At 46.4% G+C, this 26032-nt stretch overlaps 2 protein-coding genes and 1 non-coding gene across 3 annotated transcripts; all 3 read right to left on the bottom strand.

Annotated features, from left to right (window-relative positions):
* Positions 1–6598: 6598 nt before the first annotated feature.
* Positions 6599–9294, bottom strand: LOC123183302 (probable GABA transporter 2). The gene is made up of 4 exons (XM_044596084.1): positions 8479–9294; positions 8239–8336; positions 7630–7816; positions 6599–7512 (listed from the first exon to the last, which is right to left on the bottom strand). The coding sequence occupies exons 1-4, from the start codon at positions 8864–8866 to the stop codon at positions 6755–6757; spliced, it is 1431 nt and encodes a 476-aa protein (XP_044452019.1). The 5' UTR covers positions 8867–9294; the 3' UTR covers positions 6599–6754.
* A 3671-nt stretch (positions 9295–12965) lies between these two features.
* On the bottom strand, positions 12966–13068 carry LOC123183730 (U6 spliceosomal RNA). Its single transcript, XR_006492759.1, has one exon. It is a non-coding gene; the product is annotated as a U6 spliceosomal RNA (small nuclear RNA).
* Positions 13069–19562: 6494 nt separating this feature from the next.
* LOC123183301 (uncharacterized) lies at positions 19563–24392 on the bottom strand. The gene is made up of 5 exons (XM_044596083.1): positions 24191–24392; positions 22001–24066; positions 21228–21288; positions 20926–21149; positions 19563–20281 (listed from the first exon to the last, which is right to left on the bottom strand). The coding sequence occupies exons 2-5, from the start codon at positions 24007–24009 to the stop codon at positions 20227–20229; spliced, it is 2349 nt and encodes a 782-aa protein (XP_044452018.1). The 5' UTR covers positions 24010–24066; positions 24191–24392; the 3' UTR covers positions 19563–20226.
* Between the last annotated feature and the right edge of the window lie 1640 nt (positions 24393–26032).

Raw genomic sequence — 26032 nt, 5'->3', positions numbered from 1 at the left:
AGAGAATACACATGAGGTTCACCTGGCAAGCAAAATAACAACTAAATTGTAGTTCAGTTCAGACAATAACCTAATAGAGATCATGTAACCCAAACAGAGCCTAATAATAAGATAAATGGCATATAGCCATTATTGCGCAAGCAGACAAGCAAAAGTAGTTCAATTCAGGGGAACACTTTATCTATTCCCACATCCAAAAGTTGAACCAGCTTAGAATCTTTCAAAACAGCACGGCACAAGATTCACAAAACACAATAAGTAAACATCCATTCCACCTTTGGCATGAGATGCACAATAATTAAAACTATAAAAGGCAAACACCCCCCTTTTAGATTAGATACAACTCTCTGTCTATCTGTGTTTTCTTTTTCTGAAATTTACCAAAAATGGGCTCACTAACAGCATCAGATGGATAGCAATTTGGGTCCATAGGGGGCTTTGTCAATTTACACCCTGCTCCTTTGCCTAGAGAGGCATTGCAAAATTGACAAAGCCCCCTGTGGAGAACAAGGAAGCAAAGTTTATGTACAAAGATTCAGTTGCAGAAACAGAATACACAAGTGGCTGAAAATGTAGCCAACATTTTCTACTACAAAATATAAGCACCAGACTAAGAGGTAATACAAGGGAAGAACAATCGCACACACAGACAAAATATAAGCATTTTTTTCGAAACGGGTGTTAGCATATATTCAAATGCGCACCATAACAACTTGGCAATTTGAGCATCACCACATACAGATACTCTCTTCAACCTGAAAGAGTATCGAATCAAGCATTTATTTTTCCATGAAACCACATAACAGTGAGGGCTTCTTGGTCATATCTTTATATGCATCACCAAAGAAGCTAGTGGATCAAATTCACACATAGGGTAGCTCACGAGGATACAGACATTTAGACCTTTAAGAAGAACTGGCACAATCAACATCATTCAGATGAAAGGAGGAGCATTCACGACATAACCCTAGTGTCAGGAAAGAACCCCTCTCTAAACCCTAGAACACTAGGCACCGCCGCCGCCGCCACTGCTCCAGGGACAGCAGCCAAGTATTGAAACCCAAGTTTCAATTATATGTGCTAAAAGCCTCTACTTCTCTAGCTACTTCTCTCTACTCTCTCCTAAGTTTCGGTGAGCAACAAAAAGCCTCTACTTCTCTCACCTAACCCCTCTCTCTACTCTCTCCCCAATCACGCGAGGAAACAAGACTGGAAACGTCGCATCGAAGTGCAGAGCCACCGTGCAATCCCTAAATCCCTTTCCCCCACGCGAAATCCCAAAACATGGCGAGCCGCCGCGGCAAATCGATTGGAGCCTAGCTAGTGTGGCGCGCGCAGGGAGGAGGAGATCGAGGGGGACTTACGGGGCTGGAGCATCGGAGGAGGCGAGAGGCGACCGCGCGTGGTGGCGGCGCACGACACCGTCGACGGGGGTGAGGCGGCCGGGGAGGAACCCTAACCGCGGCGGCGTCGTCGGGCGGAGGGGATTGATTGTGAGAGTGAGGGGGTGCGGGGGGCGCTCGGGCCGGTTTTCTTTTCCTCTAGTAGTAGCGTTGGGTAGAGGATGGCGCTACTGCTAAGCCCACCAGCTGTAGCGCCCGTTCAAAACAAACACTACAGGTAAGTGGGCTACTGTTTTTGCCCTGCGGCCCATGTAACAGCAGCGCGGCCCATGCTAACAAACGCTGCTGTTATTTATTAGTAGTAGCATGTTTTCTACCCAGCGCTACTGGTAAATACCAGTAGCATGGGTCATAAACAGGCGCTACTGGTAAACTTCTATCTATAAGCATTTTCCTAGTAGTGCATGTCTATGGTCAGGAAACATCACTACTAGGAAAATGCTTATACATAGAATTTTAGCAGTAGCGCATGTTTGGGCGCCCATGCTACTGGTATGTACCAGTAGCGCCAGCCAAAACGGGTGCTACTGCTACTGAATAGCAGCAGCGCTGGTTGGCGCGGGCCGCGCTGCTATTTAGCGGGCCGCCGGGGCCAAAAGGGCAGGCCACTTAGCTGTAGCATGTGATGTGCGCCGGCGCTACAGCTAGTGAGCTTAGCAGTAGCGCTGGCCCATTACCCGCGCTGCTGTTAAGCCCACTCCCTCCCCCGCGCGCCCCCCGGCCTGCTCGCGCCCCCCGGCCTCATCACTCAGCTCACTCACACACTCCACACTCCTCCCTCAATCCCCCGCGTGCCGCCGTCGACCCCCGCACGTTGTCGTCCCCCGCGCCGGCCCTCCTCCCTGTGTCGGCCGCCCTCACCCGCGCTGGCCCTCCTACCCGCCGGCCGCCCTCCCCCGCGTCGGCCTCCTCCCCCCCCGGCCGCCCCGGCCACCGCGCCGGCTCTCCTCCTCCCCCCCCCCCACCCCGCCGGCCCTCCTCCACCGAGAGGTACATCCTCCTCCCTCCTTCCTCCTCCTCCCTAGTTTTTTTTGAACCCTAGCAAGTTGAAAATTTTAGGTTTTTAATCTTAGTTGTTTAATCATAGGAAAATGTAGTATGAAACCTAGCTAGTTAATCTTAGGATAATGTAGTGTGAATCTTAGGATAATGTAGGTTTTTAATCTTAGTTGTTTAATCTTAGGTGTTTAATCTTAGTTGTTTAATCTTAGGATAATGTAGGTTTTTAATCTTAGTTGTTTAATCTTAGGTGTTTAATCTTAGTTGTTTAATCTTAGGATAATGTGGTATGAACCCTAGCTAGTTAATCTTAGGATAATGTAGTATGAATCTTAGGATAATGTAGTATGAACCCTAGCTAGTTAATCTTAGGATCATGTTTTGAACTATCACATTTGTTGTTATTTTTTTAGTAAAAACAATTATTCCTGTTATATGCAAATTTGAAGTGGATATATGTCATATTTTGAACATGTCACAATCTTAGTTGTTTAACCGAGTGGCCTATGTTTTGCCAGAAATGTTGATTCGTTTACGTTCTGGCAAATTTCAGGCGCTCGATATGTCCTGTTTTTAGCAAAGGTCATGCCGAATTTTGCTAAGTGTTTATTAATTTTGTTTTCATAATTAAGCATTTTGTTCTCGACGTCGACGATGCCTATCCCGCATCCTCGTCGTCGACTCGGCAGAGGACTCCTGCTTGAGCCGAGGGGCCATGTCCGGGACTGGGCTCCGCCGGGCTGGTACTGGGTTGTGCTACCGTCTGGTGAGCGCAGCTTAGTGAGGAGCCAGCCCGTCGTTGACCTAGAGCTTCTTTGGTGGCGGTCACGTGGGCCTGCATCGGCGGAGATGCTTGAGTCCCCCGCGCAGGTGGTACAGCACCGTGTCACGGAGGAGAACGCGCACGTCCAGCACTACATGGTTGCGTTGGCGAACGACCGGTTCTCCAATACCTGGCAGATTCTTTGGGGATCTCACCGGAGCTATGATCCGGTGATGGTTCCTTCTCTTTGGGTGTCCACCGCGGCCCACTGAACCTAGAGGAGCTATTATTCGAGATGTATTAGTGATATTATATGATGATCTTTGCTACTAACTACTATATATGTATTCGATGATGGATTATTAATTACCTATTAGTTATTTGCTTATTGAATGCAAAAGATGAGCGCGGTTTGTGCTACAAACTACTATATATGTATTCGATGATGGATTATATGATGATCTTTGCTACAAACTAGGTTCGATGATGATCTTTGCTACAAACTACTACAAACTACAAATTTTAGGTGTTTTAGTTGTTATATGATGATCTTTGCTACAAACTACTATATATGTATTCGATGATGGATTATTAATTACCTATTAGGAAATGTCTGACGACGAAAGGGAATTCGCTATGTGCGAGTACTGCGAAGATGAGCGCGGTCTGTGCGACAGGCCTCACCTGGTAGAAGGTCGGCGCTTCAGCATCAAGCTCCAAGAGACCTTCGATGTTGAAACGGTACGCAACGACGACAAGTGTTTTTTGTTATTTTTTGCACGACTTCTCTGCTTCTTCAACGTGTAATTTCCGTCTTTTACAATTCGACTAGCTTATCCCATGCCATGCAAGACGCTATGTCTTGGAGAAGATGGGTTTTGAAGATCATGAAAGCATGGAGACAAAGATAATTCAACTAAGGACCCATCATGGTTATGATTTTGCTGTAAATCTATACAATTCTGTGAACTCATCCAATTTTGGTTGCCTGAATTGGGAAGCCCTTTGCAAGGCGTATGATTTTCATGAGGGTATGCTTCTCACCTTCGATCTTGGTGATCCTGACATCGACGAAAATAATATGACCATTTGGGTCCTTGTTGACACGCTTCCAGTTCTACCGCTGTGTGAGTTTCTCAAACATATTTATTAAGTAATTTATATTGTTTATTTCAAAATATTTGACAGCTTATTTCCATTGACAGCTTATTTTCATTCTTCAAAAAATGTACGGAAAATGGTAGACAGAACCTACTACTACAATGATGAAGCACAATTAACTTATAAGGAGAAAGATGGTCTTATCGCATTTTTTACTAATCTTGAGAATTACAATAGCTATTATCAAACTCCTCCACATTATGGTCAATACGTGCCACTAGTGCACGTGTTGAACTACGGTAACATCAATGGAGATAGCATGGTAAGATTTTCTACTATTACGACATCCGTGCATCTTTTGCATAAATTCTTCTAAAACTAAACTACATTGCTAACTACAAAGTTATTACTATGTTTTTGAACAGAAAATCCCGATGGATTGTGTGCCTCATCTGATGTTGCCGAGAGGTCGCGTTGATGTTATGAGCTTACGGCCACCACGGCCAGGTCAGCCGCAGTATCCACATCACTCCTGTCCATACCGGATTTCTAAAAGCGAGGAAGCCATGATAATAAATGATTTCAAAAAATGTTTGAACCATCGTAGAGAGCTACTTGGAAGCAACATTTTGCATAGGCCAAGACTTGGAGACAGGATGATCTCCGTTCTTTATTATGGAGAGTCAGTTTTCCTTAATGGAGAGTCAATGCCTATCTTGTTTTATGATATTTTACCTAAGAGAGGGTAGAGTAGGTCCTATGAGAGGAGTAGGTCGTAGCTAGAATGTGTTATTATGTGCTACAATGTGTTAGTGTTGATGATGATGAGGAGGAGTTGTGATTATGACTAGTGACCAACTTGTTATATGATGTCTCATTGACGAACATTGTGTTGGTGGTGATGACAAGTGGTAATGAATATGCTATTTAAGCAGACTAGTTCATGATGAGTTGTTATTGTATAAAAGATATATCTGTTTAAACATGTACATCGCCAAAATGCTAAAAAAACATAAATTTTAGCAGTGACGTGGACCAAAATATTACCAGCAGCGCTCATTTACCAGTAGCGCTCTCCAGTGCCGCGCTACTAGTACCTGAACTTACCAGTAGCGCTGGCCTAAAAAAGCGCTACTGCTACAAAATAGCTGTAGCGCCGTAGCAGTAGCGCTGGCGCCCGCGCTACTGGTAGCTCAAAAACCAGCGCTACTGGTAAGGTTTTTCCTAGTAGTGCATAACCATCTTTGATTAACGAGCTAGTCAAGTAGAGGCATACTAGGGACACTCTGTTTTGTCTATGTATTCACACATGTACTAAGTTTCCGGTTAATACAATTCTATCATGAATAATAAACATTTATCATGATATAAGGAAATATAAATAACAACGTTATTATTGCCTCTAGGGCATATTTCCTTCAAAATGTATACTACATTCCTGTAAATTTTCATGATGAAATATGCTTTGGTGTGAGCTGCGCAAAAATTATATGGTGTACTCCCTACGTCCTTGAAAGAGTATACTTTCAACTTTGTCGAAAAGTCAAACTTTTTTATGTTTGACCGTATTTATTTATACAATAAACCAATATTTGTGCCATCAAATTAGTAGCATTAGATTCATGATAAAATATATTTTCATCATATACCTATTGGTTTCACAAACATTGATATATTTTAGCACAAACTCGGTCAAACTTTTAAGATAGTTTGACCCTCCAACCAAGTTGGAAGTACACTCTTTGAAAGACGGAGGGAGTAGTAAATTGTGCATGAGCTAGAAATACATGATTTTTTGGGGTAGTTTTCACCAAAACTTATTTTCATCATGAAAACTGATGGAGATGTGGTGTACATCACTAGGCTTTTCTTTTCAGAGTTTTTTTTTATTTTGAAATATTGCTTTTGTGTTTTTCACAAATCAGGGCGCCAGCCGCCATGAGTCCGGGACCAAAAATAATTTTCGCAAAGTATTTGGATACTGTAAGCTGGACCCATTTCCAACATATGGAGTTATTCATGTGTTCTTTATGTGCAGCGAAGTTCATCATGTCGTTATTGTCTGCAATTGCTGAAGGTCTTTTTGCCCCTACGTACGTTGTGTTGTGATGTGATATTATGATGCTTACCGATTATTCCATTGTTTTGAAATGAGCCTGTGTAGCTGGACCTGATCAGGGATGCAACAAAAGTACCTAAAAAATAGAACCATGTGAAGTGTTGTCTTTTTTAGGTTATTTCTTGAGAGACCATGAATATTTACAATTGTTAAATCAAATTATTGAGCAAATTACAGAAAAACAAATATATCAGAACTCTTTTTGTGTTGCTCAGAGAAATATTCAGCATATTGTAACACAGAACCATATATTCGATGATTTGGATTGTGTGGTAGATGGTCCACGCGCGGCCTACTTTAGTTGAGATATATAAAAAGAACTTCCCCTAAAAATGATAAAATGACCTACAAAGGGGACAAGAAACTAATTCAGCTGATGACATGGTCACTGAACAGCTTGAACTGTCCGGCGTCGAGCACAAGCTTCCGCACGGACGCAATGGCGCCAATGATCCCAACACCGGTGAACAAGGCCATGATAGCCACGTTGATTACGTACACCGCCGACCTCTTAGGCGGGGCCAACGCCATGTTGTACATGACGACGGGGAGCACGAAGTCGAGCGGGATGAACCCCAACGCACCGACCACGCCCACGATGTCACCGAAGAACGGCAGGGCCGCCGCCACAAATGCGCATGCCGCAACGTACAAGGTCCGCAGCGCCACCCGCGGCGCCAGGTTCCGCCATGAGAACCTTCCATGGCCCGCGTCTGCCGACCCTTTCTCCATGATCTCGTAGGCCACTTGCGAGTACACCAGCGCAATGGCCAGGAGCTGGAGGAGGACGAGCACGACGGCGAGGCCGAGGAGCCATGTCGGTGCCAGAGAGGGTCCCGAGTCCGGCATCAGGCTCTGCAGCGCATTGGACTGCACCTTGTTGCCGAAGGCCCAGTAGCCAGAGATGGCCGACAGGTAGAAGGTGAAGAAGACCACAGTGTAGCACAGCACCAGCGCCTTCACCATCTTCCCCGCCGCTGGTGGCGCCAGGGTGGCTTGGATCTCAGGCAGGATGCCGTTGCCGAACACGGTGGCCAGGATCGAGATGGAGAGGAAGGCGTCATACATCTTCCCGGACTTTGACGGGCTCAGCGAGTAATCTTTCACCGGAGCATTGCTCATCATACCTGTCAAAAATTCAGATCTAAGACTGACCAAATTTTTTTTCTTCCTAGCTCTTTTTCATCTCAGAAACATCAAGTACAACATAGACGTAAACACGTGATGCACGCAGGATCACATACCTGCCCGAATGCACGCGCCCGATATGAGGATGGTGTAGCCGAAGGCTAGGACTAGGGACCCGAGGTTGATATACCGCAGCGAGTGGAATGACGGCATCTGCGAGAAGAGCGACAACACGACGGCGACGATGATGATGAAGTGGTACAGCTTCAGGGTACCATTCGGCGCCAAGCTCTCGTACATAATCTGCACCCGTTGACATGTAAACGTATAGCCAAGGTGCAATAGACATATCAGTTAGGCACATAGCTTGGTAAACATTTTGTTTCTCTACAACATTTTATTGTGCTTTTTGACACGATCTATTCCTGCAACCATTATTAGTTGTGCAATGCTTTTCGTTTACATTGAACATTTACTTTATTAGCAAGCAGAGGTGCACAGTTAAGGTAAACATTTTGTTTCAGTTTCTGACACGATCTATTTGTGCCATCATTTATATACTGTATGTTGCAATGTTTCTGGTTTACATTAACATTGGACTTCACAATGGTTACACCGTCTACCAGAGATTTTACAGTAAAACCTGGGAGATCATCAGGCCACCAATCGTGCGACGCTAACAGCTGAATAGAATTTTGTGGAAATCAATCCATGTTATCGTTTACCTGGAGGCAGTTGCCGGCGATGAGGATGCTGCCGATGGTGATGCCGGCGTTGATGGCGGTCTGCACGGTGACCACCGCGTAGAACACCCACCCGGACCCTGCCACACCACACCGATCCAAAACAGCACATCATTCACGCCGCTCATTATACTTGGCCCACGATTATTATTAGCACATTAATGGCGGCAGTCGAAGCACCAGCAGACAATTAAAGTATGTACAAACACGGAAGGCACGTACCGAGGACGTCGGCGGCGAGCTCCCGGAAGCGGATGTGGCGGCGGCCGGCGGCCTCGCGGTGGTCGAGCACGCGGGACATGAGGTAGTAGGTGTAGAAGGTGACGGCGGCGACGGCGGTGAGCGCGGCGAGGCCGAGCGCCCAGCCCATGCCGCGGAGCGCGTACGGCAGCGTGAGCACCGTCGGGCCCACCATGGCGGTGGTGAGGTGGAACCCCGCGTGCCACCACGTGCCCTTGGACTCCAGCACGAACGCCGCGCCCGCGTCCCCCGCCGCCGGCTTCCCGTCCTCGCCGCCGCCGTAGGAGGCGGAGGGGGTCATGGCGCGCCCCGTCGACGGCGACACCAGGAACGGGCTGGCCCCGGTGTGCCCGGCCATGTTCGGATCCATCGACCCTTCCCGCCGGTCAAGACTCTCGATCGATCGATCGTCGCGGCGTCAGATTAAGCGCTTGCACTAAGCCGGGCGCGCGAAGAGGGCATGAGCGGAGAGGAGAAGGAAGGTGTGGAGCGGGATTAATGGCGCGGGATCTCGGGGAGATCGTGGCTGCTACGACTGCTACTAATTAATTGGCGCGCTCGTGTTCTTGCTGGATTGTAACTAGGCGGGGCTGGATGACGTGGAGGGATTGGATTGAGCTACAGATCCGGACGGACAGGCGGCCGGGGGAGCTCCCCTTCTTCTCTTGTTTACTTTTCTCAGCTCAATTTTGCAGTGGAGAAGGAAGAAGAAGAAGGTCAAACCAATTCGTCCAGATCCAGATAAAATAGTCGATTTATAGGACAATACGAGGTGTGGAGTGCACCCAACAAGTTGCTGCCTGCATGCGTGCCGTGCCACACAACTGTCTGCCCATATCTATCCACCAATCCTCTCCGGGATCGGGGAGCAAGACGACAACACCTGGTGAGCGCCATACGTACAACTAAACCCGGGCATGGACAGCTCGGCCCGAAAAACCCAGGCCGGGCCGGGTCGGGCTTGATGTTTGGGCCAGGCTCGGGCCTTGTTTTACAGCCCGAAAGATAGTTCGGGCTGGGCTCGGGCTTCATTTTTTCTGTATTTCAGGCCGGGCTTTCGGGCTTCGGGCTGGGCTTGCACATGTGTACACTAAAAAATAGCGTTCGGGCCGGGCTTTCGGGCTTCAAGCTTGATTTAAGGCCGGGCTTGGGCTTGAAAACAGGGAGTATTTCGGGCTTCGGGCCAGACTCGGGCTTGGGAAATGAAGGTTGGGCTTTTACAAGCCCGGCCCGACGTTTGCCATGGTTTACGTACAAGTATAAATACACGCATGTGGTGGGATATGTATGGGTTGTTTCTGGCTATTTATATATGGTACTGACGTAAATGAATGCTTCCTTTCTTGGCTTGTCCTATGTTTATCGACGTTTTAGTAGCTACCAAAAGTGTAAAATAAACACGTCAAAAAAAAGTGTAAAATAAGAAGGGCATTAGGGGATATTCTCCAATGCATTTCTTATTATCCATACAAGCTACAAACAATATGGTTATCTCTGCCAATTAATGTTTGTGTAACTCTGAAATTTTAGGGTGATTTGATTATAATTAAACTACTCCCTTCAATCCATATTTAATGGTTGATGATTTAGTACTAAAACTTTATATTGAATCAGCGACAATTAATATCGATGGGATGCGAGTAGAAAATATGTGAATTGGGGAACGTCATCTTGTACGATGGAGAATGAGCTTTGGTCCTTGGGTGCAGTGGCGGAGCTACGGTAGAAAACAAGGGCGGCCGGTACAAAGGAAGACCCATAATTTTCAAGCTCATGGCTGAGTTTACTCTCAAATCTCCACTGTAATTGCTATGAGCTAGGCGGGCCACGGCCGATTTTATCAACACGTAGCTCCGCCAGTGCTTGGGTGATCCTTCTACCTGGCAGCTGTTTGCTTCATGTCCTCGTAGAAAACAAGTCTGCCTGGCCAGGTCGTCCCCGCTAGGTGATTAGCCTGGTTCAACTAGGAATAAAAAATTCAATAGAGAACATTTAGCCCAGACAACCTCATTAGCCTAGTCCAGGCGTCCCTCTCCAAGTGCCTGGTGTGCTACAACAACAGCCTAGCACTAAGTAATGCTCAGTAAATTATATGTCTATTCTTTGAGAATATTTTAAACAGTCGACTCACACCAGCCAGGCGAACCAGCCTGTAGTTGGATGGTTAGAGGGACAATGGTATCCCCAGCCCATCAGGGTCATGTCCTGTTGCTCGCATTATTTCTAGATTTATTTTAGAATTTCCGGCGATGCATTTCAGTGGGAGGAGATGTTCCCGTCGATGACGAGGCGCCTATGATGACTTCGTAAATCTTAAGATGATATGTCGGCTCAGTCTCTCGAAGGTGCTCATAGGGATAGGGTGTGCGTGTGTGTGCGTTCATAGGAGTGAGTGTATGCGCGTATTAATGAACGCTTGCGTCTGTACTGTGTTCAAAAAGAAAACTCACACCAGCCAGGCAAGGGCAAGAACCAAACATGCGGGTGGTAGCTAGCCTGGCCAGGCAAATTTTTGCTTCGTCCCGGGCGTTATCTAGGTACCTTATTTTCTTAGGCACACTGGCTAGGTCTCCAACCAAACATGCTCTGCGTGTGTGTGAATAAAGCAAATCGGTATCATTACTGCTCCCTTTGTTCGTACATATAAGATGTTTTAACTTTTTTCTGAATCGGATGTATATAGACATGTTTTAGTGTATTTGTTTACTCATTTCAATCCAAATTTAGTTTATATTAAAATATCTAAACATTTTATACTATTTGTGAACAGAGGGAGTAACTACTAAGAGCATGAGTTGTTGCTTTCGATAGCTCTTATCTATGTAACTATCATACTTTCTGAATTTCCTAAACTGCGTGGCAGCCTTTCGATGGCTTTTCCTTGTGTTTTCAAATATTAAATAGGATGGAAAAGGAGCCCGGCAAATCCCACGCCCCCATGCCGCTATCACTTCGTTGGACAAATGACACTATATACCCATACATGTAATATTTGCTAAGTCGGAATGGAACATTTAGGATTGTCAAGTCAATATGATAAGCAAAGTATGAAAATCACAGACACTCAAGCTCTTTTTTTTTTAAAGAACTATTGGGCATCTTGTAACCCTTTTTCTTTTGCCAATTTTACTTTATTGACACACTAGAGTATCTGCCATGGGACTTGATTCTCGTGAATGAAGCAAATCTATACAATCACCAACCGCACGAGCCGATTTGAGTTTCGACAATTTTTATCTTTGCATCTTTTCCTGATTGTTTCTTGACTAAAACATGGTCTTTCGATAGCTTTTCCTCGTATTCTCAAGAACTACAAGTTATGTAAAAGGAGAACAATAATACCGCACTCTTGATGCTCCTAGCACTTCGCCGGAATTACAAAGGACCCCCACCATGTTATATAAACTCACGTGTAGAATGCTTTTTGGGGGTATTTAGGGCTATCAAAACAAGATTTTGAGAAAATCAGTTCTTTCTAAATACTTATTACAACCCACTATCTATTTTTTTCCTGATCACAAGGTTTGCTACATCTGTAATTCATGCATCAGCTCCTATCACCAGTTCCTACTAATGCAATCAAGAGATTGTGCCCATGTTTAATGCAGAATTTTCTTCCCTCCCCACCAACTACTCATATACTTCCCTCATCTTCGGCAAGTTTGCCACCATCTCTTTGCCTCCGCGCAATGGCATGCTGCGACTACATTCATATTGGTCACGCGTTGAGGTCGTCATAAGATGAGAGGGGTAAAGAAACTTCTGCCATAGGCATTACATGTGTCATGCTTTGACAATCTACCATGTTACCAATAACCTTCAATAAATCAGTTACCTCTTTTATGTGAGTGATGCGAGTCAATATGTGAATACGAGTTGTCATGTACTATGATTAATGTTAGTTTTTTCTTTAACTTTGTATTGATATATTTGGTTATCCTGACGATCAAATGTAGGATCACCAAAATGTTCAAATCTAATTTATTTTGCATAATAAAGATCACTAAAGGTTTATGCTGTTTGTCTTTGACAAGGAAACCATATGAATTCATTCTCCGGGGTATAATTCTCAACATATCCTACAGTTGAGATTGAGATTTAGTTAGGGTTCCAATTACTGGAAACATAAGGTGGTGAAGACATACTGAAATAGGAAATGTAGAAGGCAGCCGATCTGCACGTGGCTTGGAAAATGGGGGCAAAACAGTGAGTGGAATATCCATTTAAGACTTGGTTGTAGAGATGAGAAGAGGCTGAGGAAACTGCAGGGATCTGTCTCTCAGAAAACAGAGGATTTTCTTGGGCTGAGCAGCTAGTATTGACTGAATGGTGTGGCAGAGGGAATACTGGCGGAGAGAAGGGTCTCGATGTAATTACGACAAGGGAAGGCAAAGCCGCTGAAAGAAGGATCCAGGGGCATAGATGCAAGAGAAAAAGAACGTCCCAGGGACCGGCGCGCGAAATCTTCAAAAAATTTGGACCATTTCTCGATTTGTGCGTGTCATCCTTGCGCAGGGGCCATGCTAATCTTCTCTGTATCGTTCCAATTTTATCGGATGTCCCCGAAGGGACGAGTATAGCAGTCGCGCTCGAGCTTATAAACCGGTCGAATCGTTCTTGTGTAGCCGAGGTGGGACTAAACAACCTTACACTGCTGTGTTTGCTCTCCCCGGCCGCGCCCGCGTGAGCGAAGGAGCCCGATCCTGAAGGCCCAAAAGCCCATCAGTAGACTAACATGGGCTGCATCCCATTACGTGGCCCAAACCAGCAGGGAGCCAGAGCGTAGTGTTTTTCTTCCTCTGCGTCGTAGGTGCCACACGCCTCCACATTATCGTGTTGTGTTGTGATACATATTTGTGGATGGGGACTGATGGGCGCCGGCGCACCGGCCTAAAGTTTCGGCCGGTCGCGCGTAGGTCGTCCGATTCGATTATTTTAATCCGTCCGATCGTCTGGCACGTCGTTCCTTTCTTCCTTTGGTACGCTAGTGGCCCACCTGCATCGCCCGGAAGTCGCTTGTCCCATGCGCCGTGGATGTTGCATGCTGTCACGTGGGTGGAGCCCATCCAAATGATGATTGTGACTTCTCTCTGCTATGTGCACACAATAGTTTCAATCAAAAAATGTACATTGAAGATCTGCGCTTGTTGTTAAACTGTATTTGTATGTAGCATTGCAGCAAAAATTCACAACAAAAATCAAAAAACACAAATAAAAAAATCATATGTTTTGTAGCATAATTTCTGTACTTTTACAATGAAAAAAGAACATATGTAGCATTGTGCAAAAAAAGTTCACAACAAAAAACAAAAAAATATGGAAGCAAAATTGTTATATGTTTTGTACATATTTTCCAGTATAAATTTACAACTAAAAAAGCACTCATGTAGCAGTTCGCTGGGCCATTGCAGCTTTCATGGAAGCGCGAGCCTCCAGGAAGATTTTTTCTATCGCCGGTTGAAGCCTTTTTCGTATACAATTGAAGCTTTTTTTGTCAACGGTTATAGCTTTTTCCATTGCACAGTGTCCTGGTTGAATCTTTTGCATCTACCGTTGAAGCTTTTTCTGTCAACGGTTGAAGCTTTTTTCGTTGCACAGTATCCTGGTTGAAGCTTTTGCATCTACGGTTGAACCTTTTTCTGTCAACGTTTCCAGCATTTTTCTTTTTTCAGTGCCTCGTTGAAGCATTTTTTATCCATGGTTGATGCATTTCTGTCAATGGTTGCAGCACTGAGTGGCCCCTAGATTCCGCTATCTTCGATTGAAACTTATTAATGATTGGTTGTGGTTGTAGCTTTGCGGGTTGCACAAAACTGGCTGCAGCACTCATGCAGCAAAAAGATAATGCTGATTCCAGCGAAAGATCACCACCGGTTCCAGTAAAAGATCTTTGTGGTTGTTGCGTTGGTGGGGGAGTAATTTTAGATGTATGGGGACTGAAGAGGTAAGGTGAGAGGCAGAAGCGATAAGGCCAGAGGAAAAGTAAGGAGAGAAAAAAAAGTAGGAAGAGATCAGAAAATCGCTTGAGGCCCACAGAACGCATGTGCCTGTTCCCACGTGATAGAGCGAGCGAGCGAGGGGCGACCGGCCGAGCGCTCGGCCGGTCGTCCGGTGGGAAACGTTTCCCTTTGTGGATTGTGGTGAATTGTCTCGACACGAGATTATTCGAGCTTGCGATTCTCTAGCTGTTTGCAGCAATCTAGCCCCAACATTTTGACCTACTGAATAAGTCTGATACTCTTGTTTAAAAAAAAAGAGTCTGAGATTCCAATACATAACTAGATATCCGATGAGAGATTTCGCAAAAAAAAAAAAGATATCCAATGAGAGAGGTCGTGTGATAGGAGCAAGAAATTAATTCATTTGACGACATGGTCGTTGAAGAGCGTGAAACGCCCGGCGTTGAGCGCGAGCTTCCTCACGGATGCGACTGCGCCAATGACCCCGAGGCCGGTGAACAAGACCATGATCGCCACGTTGGTCACATACACCACCGACCTCCTAGGGGGCGACACTACCATGTTGTACATGACGACGGGGAGTATAAAGTCGACGGCGACGATGAAATGGTACAGCTTCAAAGGGCCATATGGCACCAAGGTCGTGTACATAATCTGCACAATTATACAAATGTCGAAGGAAGATGAGTAAGATTAGCTACTTGGAGTGACATAGCTAGAGGATTTTTATTGTATAGTATAAGATAAAAATAGCGAGCAAATAACCATTTATGATATTCAAAAAAATCCGATATCAAAAGCAACAGAGACCAAATATTCATTACCATAAAATTGAAGGAGTATCTGATAAGTGTCATCACCGAGCTAATAAGTTCTCTGAAACGAAATGAATGTGCGTTCACAGGTCATTCAAGAAGTGGTGGTCACCTGTAGAGAATTGCCGGCGAGCAAGATACTTCCAATGGTGACCCCGACGTTGATCGCACCCTGCACGGCCACCATCAGGTAGAACGCCCATCCAGACCCTACCAAAAATCCAAAACCACACCGCTCATTAGTAGGTTCATATCAACTAGCAGCAGTACGCTGCTAGTACCTACCTCACTTCAATTCTATAAGGTACACATGAGTTTTTCAAGATCATCAATCGGGTTTTAGTTTGATGAGAGTGGTTTTTTACTAGTTTGATACTCCCTTCGTTCCATAATATAAGAACCTTTTTTAACATTAGTGTAGTGTAAAAAACACTCTTATATTATGGGACGGAGGGAGTATATATTTGGTCGATCAAACTGATGATCTATAAATACTTGCTCCTAGTAAGCTGAAGAGAGTGACTAGTGGTGATGAAAGAGGTATATGGTATGCTTGGTGTACGGTATTGCTTACCCAGGACGTCGGCGGCGAGGTCGCGGAAGCGGATGTGGCGGCGGCCGGCGGCCTCGCAGTGGTCGAGCACCCGGGACATGGCGTAGTAGGTGTAGAAGGAGACGGCGGCTAGCGCGGAGAGCGTGGCGAGGCCGATCCCCCGCAGCGCGTACGGCAGCGACAGCACCGCCGGCCCCACCATGGCGGTGGTGAGGTGGAACCCCGCGTGCCACCACGTGCCCTTGGACTCCAGCACGAACTCCGCCCCCGCGTCCCCCGCCGCTTTCCCTTCGCCGTCACTGCGGCGGGTCGCGGCCTCATCGGCGACGGCCGCGGAGGGGGAGGACACCGCGGGTCCGGTGCGCGCGGCCATGGGTGTATCCTTCTTTCCTTTACCTTCGCGGCCGGGCTGATGGATTGTAGTCCGTCACGGCGTCACCATGCATGCGCAGATACATAGTACATGGAGACCGGCCGGCGATGAACGTAGCTCAGTCAACCAATGCTGGCGAGCTGGGACAAGGGAGCACAGCATACACGACTTGAAAGAAGATTGCTCCCGCAGTCGTAGCTCGCAGGGTCACAACTCACAAGTGAGGTAAAAGTCTAGAGACGCATGGCATGGATGGAGGTGAGGCTGGCTAGGTCACACACATATATCACACGGAGCAGTAGGTGCCGGCGGTTACCACGGGCCTGACCGCAAGTCAAATATATAAATTACTATCAACATGGCATTTTTCAAACCTCGGAGGTGAATGATGGATCATAGTATAACAACAGTGGCCCCATCCAGTTGCTCAAAGATGGCATTTTCAAACACGAGAATCATATTGTATACCAACATGGCATGGTTTCATGCGGTTCACCTTGACCATGTCGCATTTCGTGACCTACTCGGCACGGTCAAGCCCGAGGGCTGCTACTTCCGGCGGTGCCTAACTCGTTCGTAGGAGTACGGTGTCGTACCGTACTCTTTTTCTATCAAAAAAAAATGCATCCAGACGCAAGGCCTCTTGTGTTTTCTCAGGGGGGATAAAATTACCACTGATATGGCTAAAGGAAACATTCAAAGTTGGACATGGTACACGCCTACAACAAGGTTCAACTACTGACAGGGCACTTCAGAGACTGACTGGGTCGTACCAACTGAACCCAAAGCCAACACTTCCAACGCATATGCTCTGCTTTCTCTCTGAATATACATAGTTTAATCTAGTGTGTGAGTAAGGCAACCCCAACTGATCTAGTCTACTCCAAATAAAGAGGAAGAAGATAACCAAGCCCTGATTAATTTCCACGTGACTCAGATTGTCAAATATGCAAAAGTTTATCTATTTCAGCTTCCAGCTTGCCCATGTGCCGGCAACATACATTGACCAGGGAAAACACACAGGGTTTAACCGCTCTTCAAACAAGAAAACTGACAATAATGGAAATACAGTTGCGACAGTATACACATTTGCGTTATTCCAACCATGTTCCAAAATGACAAAAAAATAATACGTACTTTTGAAGGATGGGTGGTACAGGTGTATTGCACAAAGCATGGTTGCAATTCACAGAGCACACATCAACCACCCCTGTAGGTGGTTCAGGAGGATAGATATTTACAGTTGGTTCTACAAGGTAGTAGAAAGATTCTACCAGTGAATTACAATCCCACCAAGATATCCTGCGGTTTCAAAGCTACCTACGCGTAGGAAAATTTGTACAGGTGTATTGCACAAACCAGGGTTGCATTTCAAAGAGCACACATGCATCAGCCACCCAGCAAGAGGTAGTATAGGAGTTGATATTTACAATTGGTTACAAGGTAGAAACATTCTACCGGTGTATTACAACCCCACAAAGATATGTCGGAGTAGTACTTTCTCTGTAAAAAAATATAAAAGCGTTTCATCTTCTCGATTCTGATATTTGAAAATCGAAATGGTTAGTGTCTGACAAAAAGTATCCACATTCAGAGTTGAGACAAGTGGGGAAGCAATATAAAATTCCAACATAATACTTGCACGTTTCCGTACGACGGCCAAAGTGCCGATCATGCACGAGTTTATATGATATGAGCAATTCCGTTCCATGTAGAACGTGACGGCGAGGTCGGGGAAGCGGATGTGGCGGCAGCCAGCAGCCTCGCAGTGGTCGAGCACGCCGGACATGAGGTAGTGGTCGAGCATTAGCCAGCATCTCGCGAATGGAATGAGAAAGCACGTAAATTTCTTTAATTCACAATATTCAACGGTGTGGATAGATATACACATTAATTGATAATAGAAAAGGTTAATTTTTTATATTGAATTTGTTAAGACAGAAAAAATAGTAAAAAAGAATATCTAGAATATATCCAGATGTGTGTGTATATCAGAGTTTTGATTTTCGCTTTGTGATTTTTTTTTCGCCCCAGGCCGAGATGGCCGAATTTCTGCCATTTTCAAAAATTTCAGCTGAAATTTGACTGAAATCTATGTGTTTTTCGGCTGAAAGGTACTTTCCATCCCAAGCAGAGATGACCGAAATACGACCACCATTTTTTTCAGCTGGAAATCGAAACACAAAGAGTAGGTGTAGAAGGTGATGGCGGTGAGTGCCGCGAGCCTGAGCGCCCACCCCATGCACTGGAGCGCGTACGACAGCATGAGCACTGTCCGGCCCACCATGGCCGTGGTGAGGTGGAACCCCGCATGCCTCCACATGCCTTGGACTCCGGCACGGACACCGCGCCCGTGTCCCCCGCCGCCTTCTTGCCCTCGCCAACGCGACGGCGGAGAAGGAGAAGGAGGACAGCGCGGCCACGGCCATGATTGCTCCTTGGGAGCTTCCTTTAGCTTCGCCGCCGGGTTGATGGATGCTCAGCTACATAGTCCACATAGCCCATCCGTTTCAAAATAGGTGTTTCAACTTTATAACGGAGACCGGCCGACGATGGAGGTAGCTCAGTCAAGCAATGCTAGCGAGCTGGGACTGTGAGTACTCACTCGTACTACATACAGGACTCAAAACTCGATACGTACAAGATTACTCTCGCAGGGTCACAACTGAGCAAGTAAAGACGCTTGGATCGAAGTAAAAGGCTGGCTGGATCACATATAGAACATGGAGAAGCGGGCGACGGCGGCTACCACCGGCCTGACCCGAAGTCGAATATATAAATTACTATGAAGATAGCACTTCCAGAGATGAATGAATCATAGTATAATAACAACACTGGTCCCACTCAATTGTTGAAAAGAAGATAAAACAAACAGTTTTCATCCATGTGGTCTGGTCATTGGCCCATTGCAGCTCGGTCAAAGTTGGACATGGTACGTACCAACAGATAGCGCAGTTGAGAGACTGACCAAGTCCTACATATCAGCTGGAGCAGTCCGTGGAGTGTTGTTCGAACGTACTAGTACGAACGCTTCCCAGGCGTACGTTGTGTTTCCTCTCCGGTGAATAAACATTACTCCCTCCGTTCCAAAATAGATGACGCGATTAAATATCAGCAGCCCGGTAAGCAAGACACCTGAAGATCGACTGATCATCTCTGACTGTATAGCAAGATCCAATTTCCGCATGACGTGTCAGCTTGACTCGGATTAAAAATAAAGATTTGCTGACTCAATCGATTCAAACACGCAGCTTGTGTTCACTTGAGCTGCCCATCCCATTCCCATGTGCCGGCAACATTGACCGGGAGAAACGCAAGGATTGGCTGCTCTTCAGGCAAGAAGAACAGCAGTACAAAAAACAGAGTTGCAGCAGTATGTACACTATGTTATTATAGCATTCCAACCATGGTCCAAACTGACAGATAATTGTGATTCCCGGGCACAGGACAGGTGTACAAACCAGGTTTGCATTTCAGAAAGCACACACCAGCCACCCACCCAGCAGGTGGTGGCAGAGAGTTGATATTTACAGTTGGTTCCACAAGGTAGAAGGATTCTACCGCTGTATTACAACCCCACAAAGATATCGTACATTTCAATGCTACCTATGCCGACGAAGAACTGCATTGACAACATACATATGCAGTGGACGAGATGAGAAAACAGCACAACAGGAGGAGCTTGGAGCTGCGTCATGCCCGAATATATGATCAGGAGATATATCTGGATGGATGTTTCAGGTAAAGGAATGGAATGTGTGGATGCACAATAAGAGGAACTTGGAGCTACCTCGGCCCGAATATATCATTAGGGGATATATCTCAAGTAAAGGAAAGCAATGTGTGGAAATAGGTTTTCCTGGGAGTATAATTGGTGCTGCTGCGCAGCTAGGCCACAAGAAGTAGTATCATCTAGAAGGCTTTCTTCCATAGGATAGTCCAAACATTTAACTTGCACAGGCAGCTTACAGGTGTGGTAGGGCACGGGGATAGCAAAGCAAGGAGCCATCATCATAGACAGTCAGAGTGCTAACTTATCTCTTCAGGGACGTGCATGCCAAAACCGCGTTTCATCTTCTCGATTCTGTCATTTGAAAATTGAAATGGTTAGTGTCTAACTAAAAAAACATGGTTTAGAGGAAATTGATGAAGACGATTTGCTGATCAAGAATTTTAAGAGGTTATTAAACACATGGTACTCAGAGTTCAGACAAGTTGTGGCTAAAAGCAAATAAAAAGTTCTAACATAATGCATGCACGTTTCCGTACGACGACCAAAGTGACAACCTCGCACAAGTTCACATGATATCAGTAATTTCTTTCGTGTAGAAAACAAACAACAATTGAACAAAAGGTTTACAATAACCACAGCAAGAAATGGTCAAAGGAGAAAGTGAACAAATGATGTTGACCTACTGCGTGGAAATAAGGCATGACCACACTGGCTTTGCCTATTAGGCAGTCCCCTGCTATTAGGTAATTCATCTCAAGTAGTGAATCACAGGGGGGTAATTGATTAAGCCATTAGATGATTTGTCAAATACAAATTACTAATGCCAGGGAAATTTTACCGAAGACTGCAGATATCTAGAAACCAAAACTAGTGTTAACATCAAAATGAGTTGAAGTTTCCTTTTATACGAAGATAGCAAAAATATACACATATATACATATATATATATAGCCCACTCTTCCTGAGGAAATGCAGTCTGTACAGGAGGAACTTACGTAGGAGCGAGCTTTCCAAGGCTGCGTAATTTGTCTCCAGTTGCAGCATCAATCACATTTCCTGAGATATCAACGGTATATGATTTTTCAGAGAAACGTTGAAGGCCTCTCTTTACAAGCAAATCGAAATCTTTCTGATGAAGTTCTCTGCCATTTACAAGCACTCCAGTGTTCCCACCGGCACAATTCTTGGGCATTGAATAACTGAATTCTTTTATAAATGGCTGCAAAATGAAAGACTGGTCATGACATGCAAACACGCAGTTCTAGGGAAATCATCCCATGGAAAAGAGTTATCTTACAGGAATAATGCCGCTGCACTCATGCCCCATGACACCCCAAAATCCAGCACGTTGGTCATACCTGAATTAGCAAAGAGAGAAAACACTATGTTACCTTTGCTTTAAAGAAATTTCCAATCCCTGTGAATTAAAAGTTACTGTAACCGACTATCTCTGTGCTGAAGATCTAACGGAATTGCAACAAGTTATAAACTAGCTACATGGTAATATTGCACGATCTATTATTTAATCATGCATCTGTATCTGCCTTCTAAGTATACTTATCAGAATGTTGTGTCTGGTTAAAGGCAGACAAAACATTGAATTCTGATTTTGAGCTTAAAGCATTTAGTAGAGCAACCACCAAAGAATACAAATCAATGATGAACAAGAATCTTAAGTCTATGAAAGAATGTACAAACAGACACACTAGTCTAGTGATCATTTCAAGATGAAGTGGCCAATTTGGCTAAAAAAGCAAAGTCTTCCTTCTTTCTTTAGATTATGGAAGGAAATATTACAGAGTTATGCAGTGGAATCAGGCATGATCATTTTATAACAGTGGGTCAGTATACTTCATCATGATTCTCACCATTAAACTAGATTTATTCTGAAGGAGAATACATATCAATTCATTTGTCTCTTGATTGTTGCAGCATCCCTTAAGGTAAGAAAGGTGTATGTTCTGGGCAGATGATGCTAAGAGTAAACGATGAACTAAAGCAACAGGATATACAGCATATGCTGCAAATACAGGACATGTTCTGAAATCCAAATGAAAGGAAATGACTTACCAATATGAACCAGGGCTAACAGGACCAGCTTTTTTCTCCGCCTTATGAAGAGCACGTTCAGAGATTGGATGACCATTGATGGAAACCTTGACACTGTCCATAGACTGGTTGAATAAAGAAAGATCTTTGAAACCTTTCTTTAAGAAACCACCAAAAAATGATGAATCCCCACTCTTACCAGCTGAAGATTGAATTTCATCTAGCCCAGCATCAGAAGAGACATGCGAGCTAGTATTTGTTCGCTCACTGACTGATGACTCATTTTTGGCTACTCCCTTGGCATTTTCACAGTTCGAGGACAGTGATTTCGCATAGTCATCTTGTACGCTCTCTTCTTCACATGTCTTAGTAATGCTATCAAATCCAAAGTCATTGTTATAACCTTCCTTGTTGCAGTTGTCGTATCTCTTATTAACGCCTTGAGCCTCAAAGTTGTTGTCATCTTGTCTGCTCTTTTCTTCATACTTTTTGCTTGTAGCTTCATCTTCAAGGCTGCTGCTCCTGCTATCATCACTATTGGCCTTCCGCGTGTTCTTGCTACCCATGTGACCATCATGACAACTAGCATTAAGTTGCTTGAGATATTTCTGTCCATATGTTTTCTTCATAGTTTCTCCACTAAATCCATCCTTCCGACTTTCATTGCTCTTTTGTTCACATTTCACATCAATCCTCTCACCTCTAACATCAAAGTTTCCTTTGCTATTTAAGCCATACCTCTTGCTCTTGATTTGATCCCCACCACTGCAATCATTTTGCTGGCTGGAAAAGGGATCAACAAGTTTATCCTCTAAAACTGGGGCTTGTGGACTGATTGTGCGAATAACTGAAGCTTCGACCTGACTGTCTGCATCTCCTTGACATAATATATCTTTTGGGCTATCTGCAAATCTAGACTTGCTGACGGATACAGGTTTTACCTGACTGATCTTGTTTGGCCCCCGCTCTTTGCTTGTGCTGCTGCCATAGCTTCCAATAGAAGACTGCGACAGATTGTCGGAAAAATTCTGTTTCTGTCGATAGCTACCGAAACTGGAAGTGTCATCATCCTCATATGGATACCACCCAGAACTTTGAGGAGCCCGACGATCGGAGCTTCTCACGCTTTTCGGTACACTGAAAGACGATGATGGGATCACCGGGTGAACTTTCGCACCCTTGAGCTTCAAAGTAACAACCTCTGAGCAGGAGCCACACTGAACCTGGTTCTGCTTCGGTGATGTGCATTTCCCAGGAGGCAGCTGCAGAAGCTGGTTACAGGAGCTGCACACGACGAACGGCGCGCCGCCCTTCGTCGGCCGGCAGAAGCTGTCTGCCCTCTTGCTGAAGTACTCCACCCTTCTCTTGGACATCGAAAGGTGCGAGTAGAGCGACGAGGCCACCGATCTCCGGTCGTACTCTGACGATATCGACGAGGCGGACCTGTCGAACTGGTACGGCGGCCTCTGCTGCCCCGCGAAGAACCTGGCCATCGGAATGCTCTCCTCCTGCGGTGGCATGGCCCGCTGGCCGTGCACGCACTGCCCACACTGGCACGAGCTGTGGTGGCCGCCGTAGCCATAGCCCTCCCACTGCCCCTCCGGGCGCGGCTGCCGGAACCTCCCGCTGGGCTGCCTCGCGTACCTGTCATCGCACACGGACCGCTGGTCGTACGAGCTCGGCGGCCCGCCTTGCCCGTACCGGCCGGCGTGGCGCGAGGAGCGGTAGTACTCCGGCGGCGCACCACGGCCCGGCGGGGGTGGCAGGGGGTCGGCGTGCGAGTGGCGCATGGAGACGGCGCCTCGGCCCATGCGGTGCGGCGGGTCCGCCGGCCGCGGCCCCGCGGCCTCGCAGGACCTGGTGATCTGGTCCCGTATCTCGTCCAGCTTCCTGAGCAGCTCCGCCGGGTCCTGCTGCTTGAGCGCGGCCCAGTCCACCACGCCGCCGCCCCCGCCGCATTGCCCGTAGTCCCCCGGCTCGGGCGCCCTCGCCCTCCGCCTGTACTTCATCTCCTTGGGCTCGCTCCCCATGGCGCCTGATTCTCCCCCCTTTCACGGAACCAAGAACCGTAAAGCGGTTGCAGAAATCTGCAGAATCCGCAAGATATCCCGACGGATCAGAGAATACCAACGGAAGATAATATAGGTAGTACGTAGTAGAGAGCCTTAAACAGCGATGGCAGAGAGAGGCGGCGGCGGCGGCGGCAGTTACCTCGACGCGCAATCGGAGAGCTCGCGGCTCTCGGTTCTCGGCGGCGGCACAGAGGCTGGGGCGCGGGGCACGCGGCGGCGGCGCCTCCGGTTCTCCGTCAGAGCTTCGCGGCGGCGGCGAGGAAGAGGCCGGTCGGCATTGGCGAGGGAGGGCGGCGTGGCAGTGTGGTGGCGGAGTGGCCGCGGCGAGGAGGACGAGGAGGGGGGCAAGTGGAAGAGCGGCTATGTACTGGTGTGACTCTCGAGGGACCTGTCTGTAATATGTTAAATTGTTGAGGGCATGAACGCGATATTCCGGCAGAGTTCGGCGGAACCGCGTGCTCCAGTTGGAGGGCTGACTGACGCGTGGGGCCCACGGGCAGAACGGGGTGTCCAGCTGGGGTTGCTTGACTAATGCCACGCGCAAGAAGAGTAACATGGGTTAATCAGTACTCCTCGCAACAAATTCGTCCGGAATTTATTTATGATTAAAAGGTGTACTCGCAAGAAACGTAGTATTACTCCAAGCAACACCGTTAATCTATCATAACTTTGGGTTGGTATTGATAATTAATTGTATCACCCGTGCCTTCACCTGAAATCCTTTTCTGTCTTTTTCAAAACTCTCTGCAAATCGATCAAAACCTTGTAATATAGCCGGAAAAACATGCATTTCGTGGTGCCGGTAAAAGGAAAGCCGCCGCCGCCGCCCGAAATGAAACGTGGGCACATTCGCCATGCTCGGCAAGAACAATGCCCTCCATGACAAAGACTGCAAAGATGTTTGTGCGTGTAATTATATATGTGATGTATAAGTTTCTTTTTCGCGTGATCAATCAATCGATCATGGCGCGTAGGCTAATGATAGCCTCCCCCGTTTCGGTTGATATTGCTGTTGGGTCCGAATCTGAATTTTAGTTATTAGCTCTCTCGGTGTCAATAATACCACCGGCCACCACTAGCGCTGCTTACGCACCGCACCGCCGATCAAATCAATCAGTGGCGTGGTGTGGTGTGGTGTGAGCATCTCAAAAGGAGACGGAAATGAAATGAGTGGCGTGGGTTAGTAGGAGGAGGTTGTAGTATTTTTTTGTAGTATAATGGAAGCAATGATATTTGTCAACGACAAGGGAAAGCGGACGAATATATGCGCCTAAACACACACTCACTCGCGCATGCATGTGGTCCGTTCCCTCCTTCTCCGCTTTGCTTTGCTTATATGATTATTGTTAATGCAGTATGATATAATACAGTTTGTCCGTCAGGTTAATCCTATCTGTCTTGTATCGATGTCTCTGACAGAGACCGATTAAATAAGTCGGGCCAGCATGATCGATGCTCGGCGCAGGACGTTTTAGGTGTTCAGTGACAAGTGAGGAGAGGCTGCCTAACACATGTGTATCGTGTGTATGATGAGAAATGCTAGGCACTGGTACTGATGATAAACAATGCAGTGACAGTGCAATTTCCCGGCTGTGTTTTTGTGCCTGCTTGCTGGATCATCTGCCCCGCATCTTGCAAAGATCGCCACAGCGGTGCAGTGCGCTCCAAGGAAAAATAAAGTTAGTGCTACCGAGATACTGTCAAGGAACTGTAGCACTGAGATGGACTCGACACCTCTGTCTGAAAGCGTGCTGTATACACCGGTGTAGTATATGTGTGCAACGCATGGCTGGGTGGCAGGAAACCAGCGAGGCAGAGCACCTAACACGTACTGTACGACGGTACGAGCGCCGAGGCTGACCCGATTGACAAAACGGATCAACCAACTTAAAGTTGCAGTGGTGCACGTCGCTCCTCAATCTCCTCCACCTGCCCCGAGTCCCTCCCGGACGCGACTCCGTTTCATCGGCATATATAGACA

The sequence above is a fragment of the Triticum aestivum genome, chromosome 1D, assembly GCF_018294505.1.
Source record: "Triticum aestivum cultivar Chinese Spring chromosome 1D, IWGSC CS RefSeq v2.1, whole genome shotgun sequence".
NCBI lineage: Eukaryota > Viridiplantae > Streptophyta > Magnoliopsida > Poales > Poaceae > Triticum > Triticum aestivum.
The sequence above is the reverse complement of the archived record's forward strand: the minus strand, read 5'-3'. Positions and strand labels throughout refer to the sequence as shown.